Here is a 20,514-nt window from a genome sequence, read left to right on the forward strand (position 1 = left end):
TTATTTCGGGGGTTGCAGGCTGCGAAGGTTGAGAACCCCTGTTCTAGATGACGTCCTTTTTAGACCTAATATTTGGCTTTTTGAATGATTTTTTAACTCCTTTTAGCCATCTCGTTTGTGTTTTGTTTTTGCAGTGCCTCTCCTCGGCCCTTGTTAAAGTAGGGCAGAACTGCAGACTATTTTTGAAATGAGCCAAATACTGTTCTTAAAGCTTACACCTTTTTTCTCTCATGGTTGGTTCTTCAATAATCTGTACCTGGCCTGAACACACCTGTTCTCATGGTCTGCAGGAGTCTCAGATCAGGAGGATCTACAGTACCATGATCAACCAAAAGCTGCAGGGCTTTAAGGAGAACGTGAAACCTATCGGAGCGATTCTGACACAGGCCACTGTGGAACTGTATTACGCTGTTTCAGCTTGTTTTCTCCCCACTCCAGCCAAGATACACTACCTCTTCAACCTCAGGGATATCTCCAAGGTAGAGATGATGCAGAGATGGGTCAGAGGATGAAAACACTGTACAACACACGCACAGCTAAACAGACAGTACAGTTATTTACATGTATAATCCGTGTATTATCTGTTTCTTCCCACCCCTTGTAGGTGTTTCAGGGTCTGCTAAGAGCTCATCCAGAGTTCCATGATAGTAAAAACAACATCACTCGGCTCTGGATCCATGAGTGCTTCAGGTAACATCTATGGACTACAGAACAAAAGTTTAAGAAATACTAACACATGAGATTTATACAAGCTTAACGTTTTTTCTTTTCAGAGTTTTCTCAGACCGGCTGGTAGATCACAGTGACATGGAGGTCTTTATTTCTTTGCTGAGCGAGAAACTCTCCTCTCTGTTTGACCTCACGTTCCACAACATCTGCCCCAACAAGCAGCCTCCTATATTTGGTACATTTACTCCTGCAGAGATATCTCCTCATCCTTTAATGTGAAGGCCTCTCCTTTCTGAAGTGGTAGAGATAAGATTGAACTGAAGTCTCCTCTTTGGGGTTTATAAATAAACTCCACTAGTAGATCTAAATGTGTATCTGTGTGGATTTCTCTGTATGGGTCAGGTGACTTCATGAGTGAGACTGGGGTGTATGAAGACCTGCTGGATGTACAAAGTCTGAAGAAGTTCATGACAACCCAGCTGGAGGACTACAACATGATGCCTGGAGTGGTGCCCATGAACCTGGTGCTATTCCGCGACGCCATTGAACACAGTACGTCAACACGGCCTTGCACACGCTCAGTGGGAAGGATCGCATTTACAAGACCCCTTAACCCCTTCCTTTAGCATTCAGTCTACAAGGTTCTCATCTTCTCACTCTGACTTGTCTTTGCTGTTCAACGTCGACACTAAAAATCAGTATCAGTAAAATATCTCAGCTCAACAACTGCTTTTTATGAGATTTTTGAAAGGGTTTATTAGGCAAAGTGTGAAAACGAACTTCTCTGAATGGATTAAGTATCTGAAGATTTATAAGAAATCGATTGTGGATAGCCGTTGATATCCATGTTTGACAGAAGACTGAATGTTCAAATATAAGCATTAAAAACTAAGATGACGAGAGCTGGGCTCTTTTCTTAAAGCGGACATATTTAACCCTTTAAGACAAGTTTATATCGTCTCAGAGGTCCCCAAAACATGCCTGTAAATTTTTACTGCTGAAAAAACACTAGTATAGGATTTTTGCATGTCTAAAAACTCCTCTGTTTCAGCCCTGCTCAGAGCGAGCTATTTCTGTGTCTGTGGCTTTAAATGTGTCTGAGCTGTCTGACTCCGCCCCTGACCACACCCCTCTCAGGAAATGGATGTGGCACTCCTGATGTTCTCCCAGATCAAAGTCAGCAGGGTAACCCACTGAACTATCCTGCATCTCAGCTGGCAGCTCAGAGGAAGATCAGGAGAAAAGGTGGAACTTTCTTCCAAGGGAGGGGCGTCTGAACCTGGGGGCGGGGCTAACTCCCCACATGACATCATGAGGGGAAAATCTGACAACGCCTTGTTTCAGCACACATTTTCTGAAAGGTGGAGAAAGAGGGGGGTGGAAGGGAATGGATTTTACTGGTACTTGAGGGGATTTTGGACAGTCCAGGGGCACAGATTTCTGTTAGAAAAGCCTGAAAAGGTGATTTTTGCACAGAAGGTGACCTTTCATTTAAGAAATATCTGCAGGAGATCTTATTTTTATCTTTCACTGCAAAAACAGCTGAGTTCATCGGTGTGATACAAGGATAAATAGTTAGAAGATGTCCCGAGACGCTCGTCATTCTAGATATCAGTCTTTTACTGTCTGCTGACATTTGGAGTCTTATTTTACCTTTAAGGGAAGAACAAGAGGAGGAATAATGGAGAGGGATTTAGATTCTATCCATCAGTAATAGAGGGGATGTAGACTCCAGGACATGACTAGACAGGCTGTGAGCCACTGTACTGCACAGCATCGTCTAGTGCAGTGTTACTCAACCCTACACAACCAAAAAGCCAAACTGTTGAAAAATACCTTTGCAAGAGCCACAATCTAAGTGGTGAAAAGTGGCAAAAACAGCTAAAAGCAGCAATAACAATAAGTTAAAGGTGGCAAAATGGTCAAAAAGCAACAAAAATGGGTAAAAATGGGGAGGAAAAGGACCAGAAGGTAGCAAGAAAGAGTGAGAAGTGACAAAAAAATGAGTTACAGGTGGCAAAAAATGGTCCAAAAGTGGCAAAAACGTGGCAAAAATATAAGTGAAAAGAGATTAAAATGGGCAAAAAAGTAGGAAAAAGTGGTATTTCACGGCAAAAGGTAGCTAAAATGGATGAAAAATGACAAATATGGTGAAAAAGGGCATAAAAGTTTCCCTTTTTTAAGGTTTTCTGTGGGAATAATATTCAAAGGGAACTTCTGAAAACAGCTTGTTTCAGTACACATTTTTTTTCTTTTTTAAAAATTTATTTTTGGGCATTTATTAAATAGAGGAGGACAGTTGATAGAGTCAGAAACAGGGTCAAGAGTAGGGGAAAGACATATGCGGGAAAGGGCCTCAGGCTGGATTCGAGCCTGGACCGCCTGCGTACATGGGGAGCGCCTTTAACCACTAGGCCACCTGCTCCCCAGCACACATTTTCTGAAAGGTGGAGAAGGAGAGGGAGGAAGGAAATTGATTTTTCTGGTATCTGAGGGGATTGTGGACAGGCCAGTGGCACATGTTTTTGTTAGAAAAGCCTAAAAACAGGGATTTTAGCATAATAGGTCCCCTTTAATCCCCCTCCCCATTGGCTCCTGTTGGATTTCTGACCATATACCCCCCGCTCCTACAGCATGTGCCATCCCATTCCATCCACTAAAGGAGTGTCAATCCTGCACCAGTTTTGATAATCCATATTACATTTTCAGAATAACAGACAGTTGGTGTGATTAAAGGTGATAGTGATATGTTCACTGAAGCACAGCCATGATAAAGTTTCCTCTCTGAATGAAGGAAACCCAAAGAAAACATGCGCCCTCATCACGTGTAACGGCGCCACACATGGATAGAAACCAGCTGTTTCAGACTGATTTAACTCCTGGTTATGGCTTAGAATTGACAATGTCAAAGTAACATTTTCTGACCTCATTTACTCACAGTTTATCATCATTTATTTTAAAGATAAAGGGCTTTAACCCTTTGCGTGTGCTCTGTGAATGGTTGAGTCCAGTTTAATGGGAGCAATGGCTGCACAGCCGTTTAGTGAATCAGGCTTTCTATGCTGGTAAAGATGATTTCTCTGCTCCCTTTGCAGTAACTCGTGCCGTACGTGTGATCAGCCAGCTCAGAGGCAACATGCTGCTTGTTGGTGTTGGAGGTTCTGGTAGACAGAGCCTGTCCAAGATGGCTGCCTTCATCTGTGAGTACCAGGTGTTCCAGGTGGAGGTCACCAAGCAGTACCGCAGACAGGAGTTCAGAGAAGGTGAGACTACGTACTCAAACACGGAAAACAAGGAAAAGACTCCTAACTCATGAGGTTTAGACATTTGAACACAGCAGGACTGTAAAAATAAAGAACCTGTGAGGCCTGGCCAGTCAGCTGATTCACCTCAGTCTGGAATCACCTCTGCCTTTAACAACAGTCAGCAAAAGACTCTTCTGTCTTTACTTTCAGACATCAAGAAACTGTACCGTTTGACCGGTGTTGACAACAAGCCCACAGTCTTCCTGTTCAACGACACCCAGATTGTGGATGAATCCTTCCTGGAGGATATCAACAATATTCTGAGCTCAGGAGAGGTGCCGAACCTCTACAAGCAGGATGAGTTTGTTGAGGTGGGTGTTTCTGTGGTTTTTAAAGTAGACTAATAACACACGTGCCGCTCTGTAGTCTTTACCCTGTCTGTGCTAAGAGTATGTGAGTTTTCTGATGGTTAGAGCATCTAAACATGTCTGAAGTAAGTTTCTCGGTAAATCCAGCACACGCTACAGGCCACTGTGGTTTCATCTCCAGGTCTGTAACGCCCTGTCAGAGTCAGCCAGGAAAGACAACGTCATGGAGACTCCTGAGTCCTTGTTTGGCTACCTGATAGAGCGAGTGAGGAACAACCTGCACATCGTTCTCTGCATGAGCCCCGTGGGAGAGCCCTTCAGGTAGAGCGTGGTGTCAGCGTTTACTCCTTGGATAACTTTTTTAAAACACAGGAGTGTGTAGATGTGAAGCAGGCAGAGGCTGAGCCATCTGAGCGGAGCAGCAGCTTTCCTCTAGCAGCACATTACTGCTTTAAAAGGATGCAAATATCTGTCTTCTCACTGCATTGTCATTCAGTTTCACAGTTTCTGACAAATTTCTCACTTACCTGTATTTCTGTAAATTTCCATTATTTGCTTACATTTTTTATTATTTGAATTAGGGGTTTTTTCTCTGATGTGCACTTTTGATCAAGACACATGGATGTCTTCCTGGTGTAATAAAGGGAAATATCTGAATTACTAAAATATAAATCAGAGGGGGTATAACGATGGTGTGTACATGTTTTAACAGGCAGAGTCCCAGCAGTTCTAGTAGAAAGTCCATAATGGGGACTGGAATCAGGAGGAAATAAGCAGTTATCACTCTCAGTCGTCATAGTCGTCATTTCTACATGTTCCCTGCTGGCTGTATCTATATACTCAGCTCATATAATATGTTTTAGAAATGTTTAGAGCCATAACGTCACATTGATTAAGGTACTAGACCAGTGATACTTAACATGTGGCTCTTTTGTGATTATTGGTGGCTCTTTTATGTCTTCATCTGAAATATTATTCCCCCAGATAACCTTTATAAAGGTAAACTATGACCTCAGAAATTAGCCATTGCAAGTCACATTGATCAGTTTAAATCCCCACATTAATACAGTTGGCTTTCATTTTCAACCCATATTTTTTGTTTGTATATTTCCAATGCCCTTATTTGCATTTTTTTTCAAATTTTTTGCCACTTTTAATCGATGTTTACTGCTTTAAGCCCACTTTTGCCATCTCTTTTTGCTCATTTTTACTAATTCTATCCCATTTTTGCCACCACTTTTTTGCCTCTTTCGTCCTGCTCTTTGCTATTTTAAATTTTTCCCTTTTTAGCCACTTTTCGCCCATTTAAGCCATATTGTACCATTAAATACCACTATTTTCAGCATTCTTGCCACTTTTTGCTGCTTTTTCACCATTTTTCTCACATTTTTGTCCATTTTAGTCCCTTTTAGACTAATTTTTGGCCATATTTTGGGCATTTTCCCACATTTTACACTCATTTTTTGCTGCTTTTTGACCATTTTCCTTCATTTTTGACCATTTTAGTCATTTTTACACTCATTTTTTGCTGTTTTTTGACCATTTTCTTTAATTTTTGACCATTTTAGTCACTTTTACACTCATTTTACCATGTTTTTTGCTGCTTTTTGACACTTGTTCCAACTTTTTGCCTATTTTTGTCACTTGTACACTTATTTTTGCCATGTTTTTGCTGTTATTTGGCCATTTTTTGCCACTGACTGCCCTATTCTGCCATTTTTTCTCTCTGTTTTTCCACGTTTTGCCATTTTATGCCTACTTTGCCCCTTGTTGCCACTTTTATGCTGCTGTTTGACCATTATTTGCCACCTCGTACTAATTTTTTTAGCCACTATAATCGTTTTTTGCCACTTTTCACCACTTTGATTGTGGCTCTTCCTAAGGCATTTTTCAACAGTGTGGCTCTTTGGTGGAGCAGGGTTGAGTTACACTGCTCTATACCATCTAGAAGCCAAACTAAGCGTCTCAGCTGTACGCTCTGAGGATTCTCTGCTGTATGTGACTGTAGGAGCCAAAATGATTTTCTAGGGATCCATCTGAAAACTCTTCATCAAAAGGAAACACCTGTATATCTTTAAGTTTGAATTATTTAAGCATATGCAGGAAGATATTTTCATTGTCTTCAAAACTGTTTAAATTGCCAAATGTACTGGCAGTGATTTGTAGATCAGCATCATATTACAGCCAATCACGCAGGAACAAAACTCACAAAAACCTCTATGTCTACAGAAAACGCATCCTCCAGTACCCAGCTCTGGTAAACTGTGCCTCCATTGACTGGTTCTGTGAGTGGCCTAAAGACGCCCTGCTGGAGGTGGCTGAGAGGTACCTGGATGGACTGGACCTAGGCTCTGTGAGTGGGGTGAGGCATTATGCTACAGACTATAGAGCTATTTACAATGTTACATACTGGATCTGTGATAGTATAAAGCTTTTTCAGCCACCATTCAATAAGCCAAACATCTGTTTAGTCATCATGCTGAGTTTTAGCCGTCCTAAAAGAGATGGTAGCTGCTCCAGACGAGCAGATGTAGGATGTCAAACACAGGGAGATCATAGTCACAGTGTAAATACAAGAAAATGTGTGTTTCATTGAAAAAACCTGGATTCCTTGTTAGCATGTCAGGCTAACGTTTTTGCTTTGTGATGTCGTAGATCCAGACGAAGGTGGCCAGTATCTTTGTGACCACACACCAGTCAGTAGCCCAGGTTTCACAGAGGATGAAGGTGGAGCTGAGGAGGCATAATTATGTGACTCCCACCAACTACCTGGAGCTGGTGTCCGGATATAAAAAGTGAGAGCTTTAGCCTGCTGCTATCAGTCTTACTTCCCTTCTTCTAAGCTGCTGATTTCCTGTTTTTATCTGCTTTTTCAGCTCTCTTCTTTAACCCTCAGGCATCACTAGGGACATTTTTGTCCATTTGGGCAAATGTTTCCTCTTTCTCTGCGGACCATTTTGGCTGTGTTAGTGCATATGGTCTCATTTTTGTAACAAAGTTTCTTTGAAGGAAAATTTTTGAATTCAAATTTCAATTGCTATAATAGGTCACCCTTAAAAGCCATTAAGGACAAACATGTCCACTTCCAAAAAACTGCTATAAAAACTTAACAGATTCATATTTTTCTGCTATTTTTGCATAAATCTCTTAAAAAACTTCAGCTGTACTCAAAGCTACCAAACATTCAATCATTTTGAGGATTTTAACCCTTTAAAGGCCAGTTTGATTACTTAAAGTCAATGTTTTTATGAAAAAAAAGTGGAAAAAATGTGATATCTCCCTCAAACCAAATGTTGGATGGCTGAGGCATTATTCTAAATCCAGCATAAGCATGTCAATGATTAACCAAAATATTAACTTTGATGCATTTTTAGTTTTTGTGTAACATCTGTTTTAAAATTTACTACCCTTTCGAGTCATTAACCCTTTAAAACCTACCATTGTGCAAGTCCGCCAGGACATACTGTTTAGTTTTTACATACTGAAGTGCTATTTTAGGTAGTATTTTTATTTGCTTTACATCAATATAACCCTTATATCCCAAGTTTTAATAATATGGATTGACTTATGTCTTAACTACTACAATAAATTGCTTAAAAGTGCAATAAACCAAAAAAAAAAAAAAAAAGAAAATTGTTTTTGTTTTTTCACATTTATTTTAAAATACAGAAATTGCACAGCTGTATTCCTCAAATTTGTGAATGTAAAGAAGTTGCACAATATCATTTGGAACCACAGGAAATTTATTTTGAGTCTGTTCATAACTTGCTTTTTGATATATAGTCAGTTTTGTAACCTGTAAAAAAAACGAGCCAAATGAGTAGTTAGACTCTTCATCCAATGTTGAAATTAGTTTGAGAGCTCTAAAACTAAAGCTCTAAAACTGTTTGGCAGGACCAGGGTTTTGCGAATCCATAACTACGTATGTGTGGAAGTGTGTCAGAGGTGTGTGTGATGGATGTCTGGTGTGTCTGAGTGTTTTTGTAAAACAAAGTTGGGCTGAAATGAGAGCGAGGGCGAGTATGTGTGCAGGCGAAGTTCTTCAATGTATTCCATGGAAAAAAATACAACTCCCGGGAAAATACACCACTTCCTTTTGTTGGGGTAGGGAGCCTATGAGGTAGGGACACTTAAGAACCATGTGACAGGTCATGCCCACAATGTGATGATGTTTATTTCAACGCAGGAAGTGCTGCAAATACCCGTGGTCTTGTTTATAAAGATTTTTATGTGCATTTTATTGTGTATTTTTACAAACCCATCACTGCAACGAAAAGCACTCTAAAATGTGGTGAATGTGTGAAGTGTTAGTGTAACTCTCCAAGTTTTATATGCAAAAAGAATGATCGATCTATCTTATCAGGTTTCAAATCTACCGCCAGTCAAAAATGGATGTGCTTATTGTAGTGCCGATGGTTCTATAGGGTTAAGGATAAAAACGTCCACTTCACAAAACATTTTTTCTGCTTTTTTTGGTCAGATCTTTGATTAACTTCAGTTGTAATCAAAACAATTGATTATTGAGTAATTTTCAGGATTTTAACCCTTTAAATGTCAGTTTGATTACAGGATGGTCGTATTTTTTCTAAAAAAAAAAAACACAAAAAAAACATTAATTATTTTACAGATAACTAATGTTGGGGGGTTGGGCATTATTTTTTTAAATCAGTCCTGGGTATGTCAAACATTAGCCAAAATACTGACTTTGATGCATTTTTAGTTTTTGTGTAGCATCCAATTTAAAATTCACTACCCTTTTGAGTCACTTGTGGACAAAAACGTCCCATTGACTCCCATTCAAACCACATTTTTTGATCTTTAAGTAATCAAACTGGCATGTAAAGGGTTAAAATCTTCAAAATGATTGAATGTTTGGTAGTTTCGAGCACAGCTGAAGTTTTTAAAGAGATTTCTACAAAAAGAAGCAGAATAAAATATCAATCTGTTAATTTTATAGCAGTTTATTGGAAGTAGGCATTTTTATCCTTAATGGCTTTAAAGGGTAGTAAATTAAAGCCATGCCTGAGGGTTGATGAGATTTAAACAAGGAAACTCTTCTTAAACACAACTCTGAATAAGTTTTTGATGCCGAGCACTGCACAGCGTGGCCTTTAGACCTCTGTTTCCCCTTGTTTGTTATTTCACCACAGTTCTCAAATCTCAGCTCTTTGACTCTGACTCTTCAAACCTCTCACTCATTCACATGCATGCTCACAGCTTGTTCTCTCGTAGGCTCTGCTGCTCTCCATAAAGTTAAAATGCTGTGGATAAACTGTATAATCGTCCCTTTCTCTAGGCTGTTAGCAGAGAAGCGTAGTGAATTGGGAGAGCAGGTCAGTAAGCTGCGTAACGGCCTACTCAAGATCAGCGACACACGGGAGAAGGTGGAGGTCATGTCTGTGGAGCTGGAGGAGGCCAAGGACCAGGTGGCCGACTTCCAGATCCAGTGTGAGGAGTACCTAACCGTCATTGTTCAGCAGAATCAAGAGGCCAAAATTCAGCAGCAGGTACGCCACAGTTACAGGAGTAAGCTTGTTAAAGTAATGGTCAAACTAAGATTTCTGAATGAGTCAGCTACCTGAGCTTACAGATGACTAGACTGCATAAACATCAGTGTTGGTGCTCTGAAGAAAGCATCTTTTCTTTGGTTTAAAGAGACATAAAAGTCAGGGACTCATGGATGTATGTTTACATGTGTTTTTAGACTGTGAGTGCCAGCAGTGAGAAAATCGCAGCTGAAGAGTTAGAGTGTAAAGCCATCGCTGAGAATGCACAGAAAGAGCTGGACGAGGCTCTTCCTGCCCTTGAAGAGGCCATGAAGGTACATGTTTTTGCTTAGTTATCTGAAATGTCAGTGCCTTTTTGTCTTCATCTGCTTATCCAAACATTGGCTGTCCCGTCCTCCGTTCGCTCACAGGCTCTGGAGTCTCTGAATAAGAAGGACATGACAGAGATCAAGTCATACGGCCGTCCTCCGGCGCTGGTGGAGACAGTCATGCAAGCTGTCATGATCCTTCTGTGCAAGGAGCCAACGTGGGCCGAGGCCAAGAGACAGCTGGGTAGGAGAGAGTGAATGAACGGAGTTGTACCAGACAAATGCATGTGGAGTTACTCTAAAGAACGGAGCGATAGCAATGGAGTAGAAGATACCAGCTTAAATATTTCAGATCATCAAGCTCATTTTATTTTTCAAAGACAAAGAATCAATCAGATAGAACCTGTCAGACAACATGAAGTAGGCTAAAAGACCTCAAACAGCAGCACATCATGTTAAAATCTACAGAAAGATCAGATGAGAAACAAAGTCAGGGACTACTTACAGTCTGGATAGGGTTATAAAGCCATTTTGAAGGCTTTTGGACTCCAGTGAACCACAATGAGAGCCGTTATCCACAAATAGAGAAAATTTGGTACAGAGGGGAACCCTCCCAGGAGTGGCCAGCCTGCCAAAATGAGCATATTGACTCATCCAGGAGCTCCCAAAAATATGCCAGAACTTCTATCTGAAGGCCTCCATTGACTCAGTTTGATATGAGTCAACCAAAATAAAGAGACCGGGCAAAAATGGCATCAATGGGAGAGTTCCAAGGCCAAAACCACTGCTGAGCAAAAAGAACACAAAGGCTCGTCTCACATTTGATTAAATCATCTTGATGGTCCCCAAGACCTTTGGGGAATTATATCTGATGTAAAAGTTGCACAGCGTTTCATGGTAAGAAAAGTAACCAACAGTCAACCATGGTGGCAGTGGTGTGATGGTCTGGACCAGGACCTGGAACCATGAATTCTGCTCTCTACCAGGAAGTCCTGAAGGAGAATGTCCTGCCATCAGTTCTGCAGTCACAATGATCTGAAACATACAGCAAGTTTACCTCTGAATGTCTCTAGAAATAAACAAAATTAAGGTTTTGGAGTAGCCTATAGAAAGTCTGGACTTAAATCCAATTGAGATAATGTGGCATGACCTTGACAGGCCTGTCTTGCTGGAAAACCTTCCAATGGGCTAAATTAAAACATTCTGCAAAACCGGTCGTCGAGTGGTTAAGGCATGCACCGTGTATGTGGGCGGCCCGGGTTCCAAAAAAAAAAGTGACCTACAAATTAAAGTTAAACAGTCAAGGTTCTCTTGAAATTTACAGCAAAGAAAAATGTAAGAAACTGCCACTGATGTTTTTTTCTTTGAAAATGTTCTGACAGGTGAAGCCAACTTCATCAAAACATTAGTGAACTTTGACAAGGACAACATCTCAGACCGTGTGCTGAAGAAGATCGGCCAGTATTGCAAGCTGTCAGATTTCCAACCAGAGATCATTGGCAAAGTGTCATTGGCTGCCAAGTCGCTCTGTATGTGGGTCAGAGCCATGGAGGTAAGAGGTTATCAGGGCCACTCACACCAGAACACATTAGAACAGTGGCTGTATTTATTTACAAGCCTAACTCCAAACAGGTGTGGCACTGAGTAAATTGTACAAAAAACACAGAATGCATTCATTTTTATAATAAACCCGTATTTATTCACAACCAAAGTTTAACAATATATCAGATGTTAAAGAATTTAACTCATTTTGATTCTGATTGCAGCAACACATCACTAAAAAGTAGAGACAGGGTGACAAAAGGCTGGAAAAGTAAGTGGCACCAATGAAAAACAGCTTGAGGAGCATTTGGCAGCTAATTATCAGCAGGTCAGTCACATGACTGGGTATAAAAGAAGCATTTTAGAGAGGCAGAGTCTCTCGCTCATTCGATGTGTCATTTTTTTAACTCAAGATCTTTTTATTGTAATACATGCAGCAAAATTAACCAGTCATTAGTTTACATTAGATCTCAACTAAACACACATTTAACAGGCATGTATAAGAGTGGAATTAAGTGTACAAAAACTCTGACAGGAGTATGTAAAATAATCCCTGCAGTACCCGTTCCTGGACGTACCCGTTCAAAAATGCTGCCATAGAAAAGTCATTGAACAGATTTTCCACAAAATCCTAAAATGTCATCAATCAGGAACTTCCCTGTGTTATGAAGAGAGTGGAATGTGATTGCATCTTAGTGCCAGCAGAGGGCACCAGAGTCATATAAAGTGTGGGGGATTATGTGGCAGAAGTAGGAAAGCTGGCACAGGACTTCACTGCAGCTGATGTAGAGATTGTTTGTTCTGAGGCGGACTGACCTTTGAAAAAGCACCCGAGTTTGCATAAGCAATGGAGGCGTGAAAGAGCCTGGTGAATGGAATAAAGCAGAAATTAGAAAATGCTACAGATGCGGTGGAGAAAACCACCTGGCAACAAATGCAGGTTTGTCAATGCGTGAGAGAGAAGGAAGGAGCAGGCTCTGATCTAAATCATCAGTCACCTGTTTAAATTCACTGAACTGATGCAAAAAAAACCCAGAAAAACTCAAACCTGGACATCTCAGTGTCAGTGTGTAAAAATAATTAGCACAACATGAGCTTGATTTTATTCTTTAATATGCTAAACATTATCAAAGCGGTGTCAGTGTGCACAGGCTCACACAGGGTGACATGACCATGTTCTGTCTGGATGTGGAGCTAGTCATTCCTAGAGAAGAACCAGTCTGTAGTGGTAGTGAAAGGCTCAGGATCCAGTCTAGTACCTATCAGTGAAATGTCTATATGAACAGGGAGTATATGGACGAAAACTCAGTCCTCAGATGTGCATGTTCCCACAGGTTTATGGGCGTATCTACAGAGTGGTGCAGCCAAAGCGGGCCCAGCTGAACACTGCTATGACCCAGCTAGCAGAGAAGCAGGCTGCACTGGCAGAGGCTCAGAGAAAACTCAGTGAAGTAAGTGGGGTGTCTCAGTGAGGACACTGGGTCGTATTTATGTACAAATGCTACTGTTGATGTAATGTTCTAAATGACAGGTGAAATACCAGTGTGTTATGATAACTGTGTGTGTGCAGGTGGAGGAAAAGCGGCAGCAGTTAGAAAAGCAGTACAGTGAGAAGTTAGCCATGAAGGAGGATCTGAGGAAGAAATCTGAGGAGATGGAGGTGAAACTAGACAGAGCTGACAAACTGGTGACTGGACTGGCAGGAGAGAGAGTCCGCTGGGAGGAAAGAGTTGTTGTAGGCTCCACATGCACACACACACACAAATACACACGCATTGATAAACAGCATAAAAGGCCCTAGGAAATTAAAGTTGAACACCTCAACACAAATGCACACACACCGATCTGTGGCTGTTTACTTCAGGGACTTGAGGAGAACATGGGATACCTGGTTGGAGACTGCCTGCTGGCAGCATCTTTCCTGTCCTACATGGGACCCTTTCTTTCTAACTATAGAGACGAGCTGCTTGCCATCTGGATGAAGGAGGTGACACACACACACACACACACACACACACACACAGAAATCATAATACCTTTCACCCTGGTTACCTCTCAGTGAAAAGCTTGCTGTTTATTTTAGTTTTTAATGTGACAAGCAAATCATGAAAAAGAAGTTTCCTCTTAAAGATGCAGCCATAGATTAGATCAGTGTTACTCAACGCTTCTCAACCAAAGAGCCAAACTGTTGAAAGATACCTTTGCAAGAGCCACAATCTAAGCATGGAAGAATGGCAAAAATAGGTTAAAGAGGCAATAAAAATAAGTTAAAGGTGGAAAAAATGGTCGAAAAGTGGCAACAAAGTGGCAGAAATGGGTGAAAAAGGGGAAAATTGGCATAAAATGGCAAACAACTTTGTGAAAAGTGGAAAAAATGGGTAAAAAGTGGCAAAAAAAATAGTTATAAGTGACAAACATGGTCTAAAAGCAGCAAGCACATAGCAAAAATGTGTGAAAAGTGACTAAAATGGGCAAAGAACAGCAAAAAGTGGCAAAAATGGGTATAAGGGGGGTAAAATTGGTATATAATGGCAAAAGTATGGGTGAGAAGTGGCTAAATGGGGAAAAAGTGGCAAAAAAATGAGTCACAGGTGGCCAAAATGTTCAAAAGAGGCATTCACATAGCAAAAAATGAGTGAAAAGTCACTAAAAAGGACAAAAATCAGCAAAAAGTATCTAACAAGGGGAAAAGATTTTATAGCAATTTAGATTTTATAGCATTTTATAGCAAAAGACAGCTTAAATAGGTGAAACACAGCAAAAATTGATTTAAAGTCGCAAAAAATGGAAAAAATAAGGGCAATGGAAATATACAGACAAAAATATGGTTGACCATTAAGTTTGACATTTAAAGCCCGCTGTGTAAGTGTGGGAAGCAAACTGATTGTGACTTGCAATGGATAATTTTTGAGGTCAAAGTTTCCCTTTTCTAAGGTTTTCTGGGGGAATAAAATTTAAAATTAAGACATTAAAAGAGCCACAAATCATCATCAAAGAGCCACAGGTTGAGTAACACTGGATTAGACTATTATTCTCTGGTTTAATTTCCCATGTTGCAGTCCTGCTGTCTTCCCTCCGTCTCATCTCTATCACCTGTTGTTTCTTCTCTGTAGGTAAGGGACTTTGAAATCCCCTGCACTCCTGGATTCAGTTTTTCAACTTTCCTGTCCAGACCTACAGCAGTGAGAGACTGGAACATCCAGGGCCTGCCCTCTGATGCTTTCTCCACTGAGAACGGAGTTATAGTCACTCGTGGAAACCGGTAAGACAGCAACACAAGACTGCTTTAGTTAAAGGTTCAATAGTTGTGACATATTCTCTGATAAATAGATAAAGTAAAGGACTTCTGGTTGTGTTTTATCACCATTTTGACTTTATTATTTAAATAAAACAAATGTCTAATATTATTAATACAAGCAATCTTTTATTTCCTACCCTTCTTTACAGATGGCCACTGATGGTGGACCCTCAAGGCCAAGCCCTGAAGTGGATCAAGAACATGGAGAGGGAGAGAGTAAGTCTTCAATAATCTGATCTAGCTGCTTGTTTGGTTATTGAATCATTATAATTAGACAATTAAAGTCCAGTGAAACTCAGAGTTATGTTAGTGTCAGTAACCATCAGCAGTTAAGATATGGATTTATGATGTCAGAGTGCTGAAATACTATGAACACCACAGCTACCTGATGTCTGATATCACAGAGGAGGATCTGTTCTTAGTTAGACCAATGGAGACTTTTTATTTTTCTCAAGCATACGTGCTTAGATATGATCAGAACAAACAGATTTGTGTCCAGTCTCATTATAGTCCAGTCTGGTTAATTTTCCACTGACACATTTTCCTCCTACAGTCTTTAATTTCTCATCGATTTTCTCAGTGAGTGCAGCACTTCCTGCTGAAGGTGCAGCAGGAGAAAGAGAGCCTTTTCAGAATGATATACTTGACATTCTCATGTAAACGGACAGCCAAAAACACTGTGAATGTTTTGTGTTTTCATCTGAAACATTGTGCAAACTGGGCCCCGTTCCTCGTGCCTGGCTAACTCAGTTAGCTGGATAATTTCAGGATAACCTGACGTCATGTCAGGCTTGTTCCATGCCTCGAAGCAGGCTAAGCTAAATCACTATAGCAACAGATCAATAAACCTAAACCTGCTCCAGGGTAATAATGATAATAATAATGATATCTTGAATTTATATAGCGCCTTTCAAGAAACCCATGGACACTTTACAGGAACACATAGACATGGACAAACTATGTGAGGGGTAGGATGAGTGTAAGGGTTGGTTTAGTGAAGACTGTAGGCTGTGGTGAACAGGTGGTGCTTGAGACGGTTTTTGAAAATGTCCAGAGATGGAGCGCTACGAATGTCTGCAGGAAGAGTGTTCCAGAGGGTGGGAGCTGCAGCACTGAAGGCTCTGTCTCCATAGGTTCGGAGTTTGGTTTTGGGCATGGAAAGTAGGCCGGTGTCTGAAGATCGAAGGTTGCGGGATGGTGTGTATGGATGGAGGAGATCAGAAAGGTACTGGGGAGCCAGAGCATGGAGAGATTTGTATGTGAGGAGGAGGACTTTGTAGTTGATACGGGACTTGATAGGGAGCCAGTGGAGGTGGATGAGGGTCGGAGTGATGTGTTGCCAGGGTCTAGTGCGGGTGAGAACTCTAGCTGCAGAGTTTTGGACGTACTGAAGCCTGTCCAGGGTTTTGCTGGGAACTCCAGACAGGACTCCATTACAGTAGTCCAGGCGGGAGGTTATGAAAGCATGAATGAGTGTTTCAGCCACAGAATCAGGGAGTGATGGTCGGAGTCTGGAGATGTTCTTGAGATGATAGAAGGCAGATTTGGTGACAGACTTTATGTGGGACTGGAAGGAGAGGGTGGAGTCCAGGATGACGCCCAGGTTTCGGACCTCAGAGGATGGACAGATGGAGGTCCCGTCCACATCGAGCATGAGATCTCCAACCTTCTGCAGCAGCGCTTTGGGGGCCACCACCATGAGCTCTGTTTTATTGCTGTTGAGTTTGAGTTGGTTAGAGGTCATCCAGGCTTTGATGTCGTGGAGGCAGTTTACCAGGGAGTGGGGAGGGAGCTGAGTGGATGGTTTGGTGCTGAGATAGAGTTGGGTGTCATCTGCATAAGAGTGAAAGCTGAGACCGTGTTTGTGAATAATCTGTCCAAGGGGAAGCATGTAGATGGTGAAAAGGAGAGGTCCAAGAACAGGGTAGGTTTATTTCAAGAAGCCGGATCTTAAGACACACGTACCAAAAGAAAAAAGGAGGAAGCTCCCTTCCTGAGAGACCAAAGCCAACAGGAGCAATCATAATCCGTGCCGCATTTCACAGGGAAAGACTGATCTGAGATCGCCAAGATCCCTTATCATTTTCTAATGATTTTTAGTATGAGTGTTACTGTTTCAGTCGCCAAGGCATTATTTATTTGCAACAGCTGATAGGGCCATATATCACCAATACTACCCAGCACTGACCTGACACGCCAGATGGATTTGTTTCACACATCAGTGAAAAACAAGGAAATGGGCGTATCCATCTGCTTTGCAAGGTTAACCCAGCGCAGCCGTGTGCTTACTGTCACTCAGACTTTGTGTAGGATTGCAGTTTTTGCGGGTGGCAGTGTGGCATATTCAAGAAACATTTCTAATTCAACACCATGGAGCAAATGATATTCCTGTACCACACTGAATAATGTTCTTGTATTTTTTTTTACTTGTTCCCAAGTTTGCTTGACATTTGGGTTTGTTCTATATGAAGCGATAAGAGGAGAAAAAGTGCACAATATATAAATATGAAAACAGATAGCTGGGCCTATAGGCTATATAAAACACATCATCTTAAATTAGTAAGCTTACTAACAGCTTCCTTTAGAAAATACACAAGGTTCATTATGATAGGAAGTAATTAATCTAGGTCATTAGGCTACGAGGTTATGGCAAACACACATTTAAATTAACAGCCTAGGCTATAGCCTTATACAGCAGTGCATAACTAGGCCTACATGTTCCTTACTTGCACATTTAACTTGTCCACAATCCTTTGCCAAGCTGCATGTCTCGCCTTCGCTGCAGCCGAGCTGTTGGATTTCACAGTTACAATGTTTATGTACTTTTCAAACTCCTCCATGATTGTTTGCTGCTCTGTTTGTGTGAAAAATGTCGCCCTTTCCTTATTATTCGCCATGAATTATGACAGACAATCATGATTTCTGTGATCTACACTGCTCCCTTTTTCTGAAGAACGGGCACGCGCAAGTATCCTGATCGCTCATGTCTGGTCCCAATTAACGTCACTGATTTAGCGCGATTCAGCCGTGGAGGAACGGACTTAGCCAGCCTTCAATCATCACGTTAATTGAATCAGGCTTAAAGGACATTAGCTCTGATTATTTGAACCACAGGAACGGGGCCCAGGGCCTGAGATAGCTTATTTACATCTGAGAGACTAATGCCTTTGGCATGAGAGGAGCTGTGGCTCAGCAGGTAGTCAGATGTCTGCAGGTTTGAGCCCCTCAGTTACATGTTGATGGATCCTTCAGGAAGGCACTTAACCCCGGTTTAATCCCACAGCTGTAACCAGGGTGTGTGTGAATGTGTGTTAATGTGTGTCAATGTACTTTACCACTACTGATAGCCTCACTATCCGTGTGTGAGTTCGGAGTGAAAGGGTGTGAATAGATGAGAGTGACCAGTGGTAGTATGTGCAGTCAGACTAGAGCAGTGATCCTCAACCTGTGGCTCTGGGGCCACATTTGGCTCCTTTGTGTTTATTTGTGGCTCTTTTATGTCTTAAATTGAAATATTATTTTCCCAGAAAACCTTAAAAAATGGGACACTTTTTCCCTTTTCACCAAATTTAGCCACTTTTCATCCTTTTAAGCTGCCTTTTACCATTGAATACCACTTTTTCCCTACTTTTTTCCCATTTTTGCCATGTTTTTTTGCTATTATCCCAGTTTTGCCCATTTGAGCTACCTTTTGCCATTGAATACCAATTTTTTCCTACTTTTTGCCCATTTTGCCACTTGTTGATTTAATTTACCTTTTGTCAATAAATACCACTTTGTTCTTAGTTTTTGCCCATTTTTGACACATTCTTTGCCACTTTTATCACATTTTTGCCCTTTTTTGCCACGTTTCACCCATTTGAGCTACCTTTTGCCATTACATACCACTTTTTCCCTACTTTTTTTGCCAATTTTAGTCACTTTTCACTCATTTTTTCCATGTTTTTGCCACTTTTGGACCATTTTTTGCTACCTGTAACTAATTTTTTTGTCACTTCTCACCCATTTTTGCTACTTTCTGACCCTTTTCCTCCCCATTTTCACCTGTTTTTGTTGCTTTTTGACCATTTTTGCCACCTTTAACTTATTTTTATTGCTACTTCAAGCCTTCACCACTTAGATTGTGGCTCTTGCAAAGGTATTTTTCAATAGTTTGTCTCTTTGGTTGAGCAGGGTTGAGTAACACTGGACTAGAGTATTATACAAGCTGAAGTCCATTTACTATGTGCATGAATTTGAACTTTAACTTTTTTACAGACGTGTCTCTTTGGTTTAGCAGAGACTTTTCTACATGCTTGTGTGTGCCTTGATTTGTTTATCCTATTCTTTTTCTCCAGATATATTCTGATCTCTCATGCAGAATAGATCCTGATCAAAAATATATGTTAAAATAAAACCATGCTTCTCTTTCTCTTCTGTTTTTGTGTCTGTGTGTGAAGGGTCTGAAGGTGATAGACTTCCAGATGCCAGACTACCTGCGCATCCTTGAGAACGCCATCCAGTTTGGAAATCCTGTTTTACTGCAGAATGTCCATGAGGAGTTAGAACCCTCCCTCAACCCAGTCCTTAACAAGTCCTTTACTCGAACAGGTCAGAGGGAAATAGAGGCAGGAGCACACACTATGAATGTTTAGGAATCTGAAGTAATGAGGCTGAAACTGAGCTGTGCCGTTATCAAACAGCACGCATGTTCTGTTCATTTCCTCCAGGTGGCAGACTGCTGCTGAAACTGGGCGATAAGGAGGTGGAATATAATCCAGAGTTTAGTTTCTACATCACCACCAAACTGTCAAACCCACACTACACTCCAGAGATCTTTTCAAAGACGACCATCGTCAACTTCGCTGTCAAGGAGCAGGTTTGTGTGCCTGCATGTGTCTGTGAATATCCTTATTTTGGCTGTTGTGTTTGTCTGAGTTTGTATAACCTCACAGGCTGGAGTAATGAGCTGCTACCTCAGTTATCTGCTTGTGTTTGTCTGTAGGGTCTTGAGGCCCAGCTGCTGGGGATTGTGGTGCGAAAGGAGCGTCCTGAGCTGGAAGAACAGAAAGACTCTTTGGTGATCAGCATTGCCTCTGGCAAGAAAAGCCTGCAGGAGCTGGAGGATGAGATCCTCAGGTTGGTAAATGGGACACTGACTTTCCTCCAGAGTCGTATTTATTGGTGGAAAAGTAACGATTTGATCAGTTAAAGCTTCAGTGGTACTGGTAGCTGTGAAAGTAGGAGAATATAGCTTAACACTAATCCTAAGTTTTAAATACATTAAAACTGTAACCACAAGAAGAAGCATGCAGCTAAAGCTGGAATGTTTAGGATTAGGATAATAGTAGGAACATGACAGGTTTGAAGCTGATGGTTTTTCTACTCTGCAAGGCTGCTTAATGAAGCCACTGGCTCACTCCTGGATGATGTGCAGCTGGTGAACACGCTGCAAACATCTAAAGTCACAGCCACCAAGGTTTCAGAACAGCTGGAGAGCAGCGAACGCACCGAAATAGAGATCGACTCTGCTCGAGAGGTCAGCTGTGTTACTGAAGGAGATGTGATTTAAATGACAGCTGTTCATTTATGAATCTC

At 41.2% G+C, this 20,514-nt stretch overlaps 1 protein-coding gene across 1 annotated transcript in view; it reads left to right on the forward strand.

Annotated features, from left to right (window-relative positions):
• Positions 1-20,514, forward strand: part of dnah2 (dynein, axonemal, heavy chain 2) — a 122,204-nt gene that overhangs the window by 85,132 nt on the left and 16,558 nt on the right. The window contains 22 exon segments of the mRNA XM_041779160.1: positions 291-479; positions 605-690; positions 774-904; positions 1,072-1,221; positions 3,765-3,932; positions 4,125-4,285; positions 4,464-4,603; positions 6,512-6,644; positions 6,938-7,077; positions 9,579-9,789; positions 9,987-10,103; positions 10,200-10,341; positions 11,480-11,649; positions 12,974-13,090; positions 13,210-13,374; positions 13,504-13,626; positions 14,753-14,901; positions 15,087-15,153; positions 19,377-19,527; positions 19,647-19,795; positions 19,922-20,055; positions 20,311-20,455. Coding sequence (XP_041635094.1) covers positions 291-479; positions 605-690; positions 774-904; positions 1,072-1,221; positions 3,765-3,932; positions 4,125-4,285; positions 4,464-4,603; positions 6,512-6,644; positions 6,938-7,077; positions 9,579-9,789; positions 9,987-10,103; positions 10,200-10,341; positions 11,480-11,649; positions 12,974-13,090; positions 13,210-13,374; positions 13,504-13,626; positions 14,753-14,901; positions 15,087-15,153; positions 19,377-19,527; positions 19,647-19,795; positions 19,922-20,055; positions 20,311-20,455 — 3,138 coding nt within the window.

The sequence above is a fragment of the Cheilinus undulatus genome, linkage group 22 (genome assembly GCF_018320785.1).
Source record: "Cheilinus undulatus linkage group 22, ASM1832078v1, whole genome shotgun sequence".
In the NCBI taxonomy this organism is placed as follows: Eukaryota; Metazoa; Chordata; class Actinopteri; order Labriformes; family Labridae; genus Cheilinus; species Cheilinus undulatus.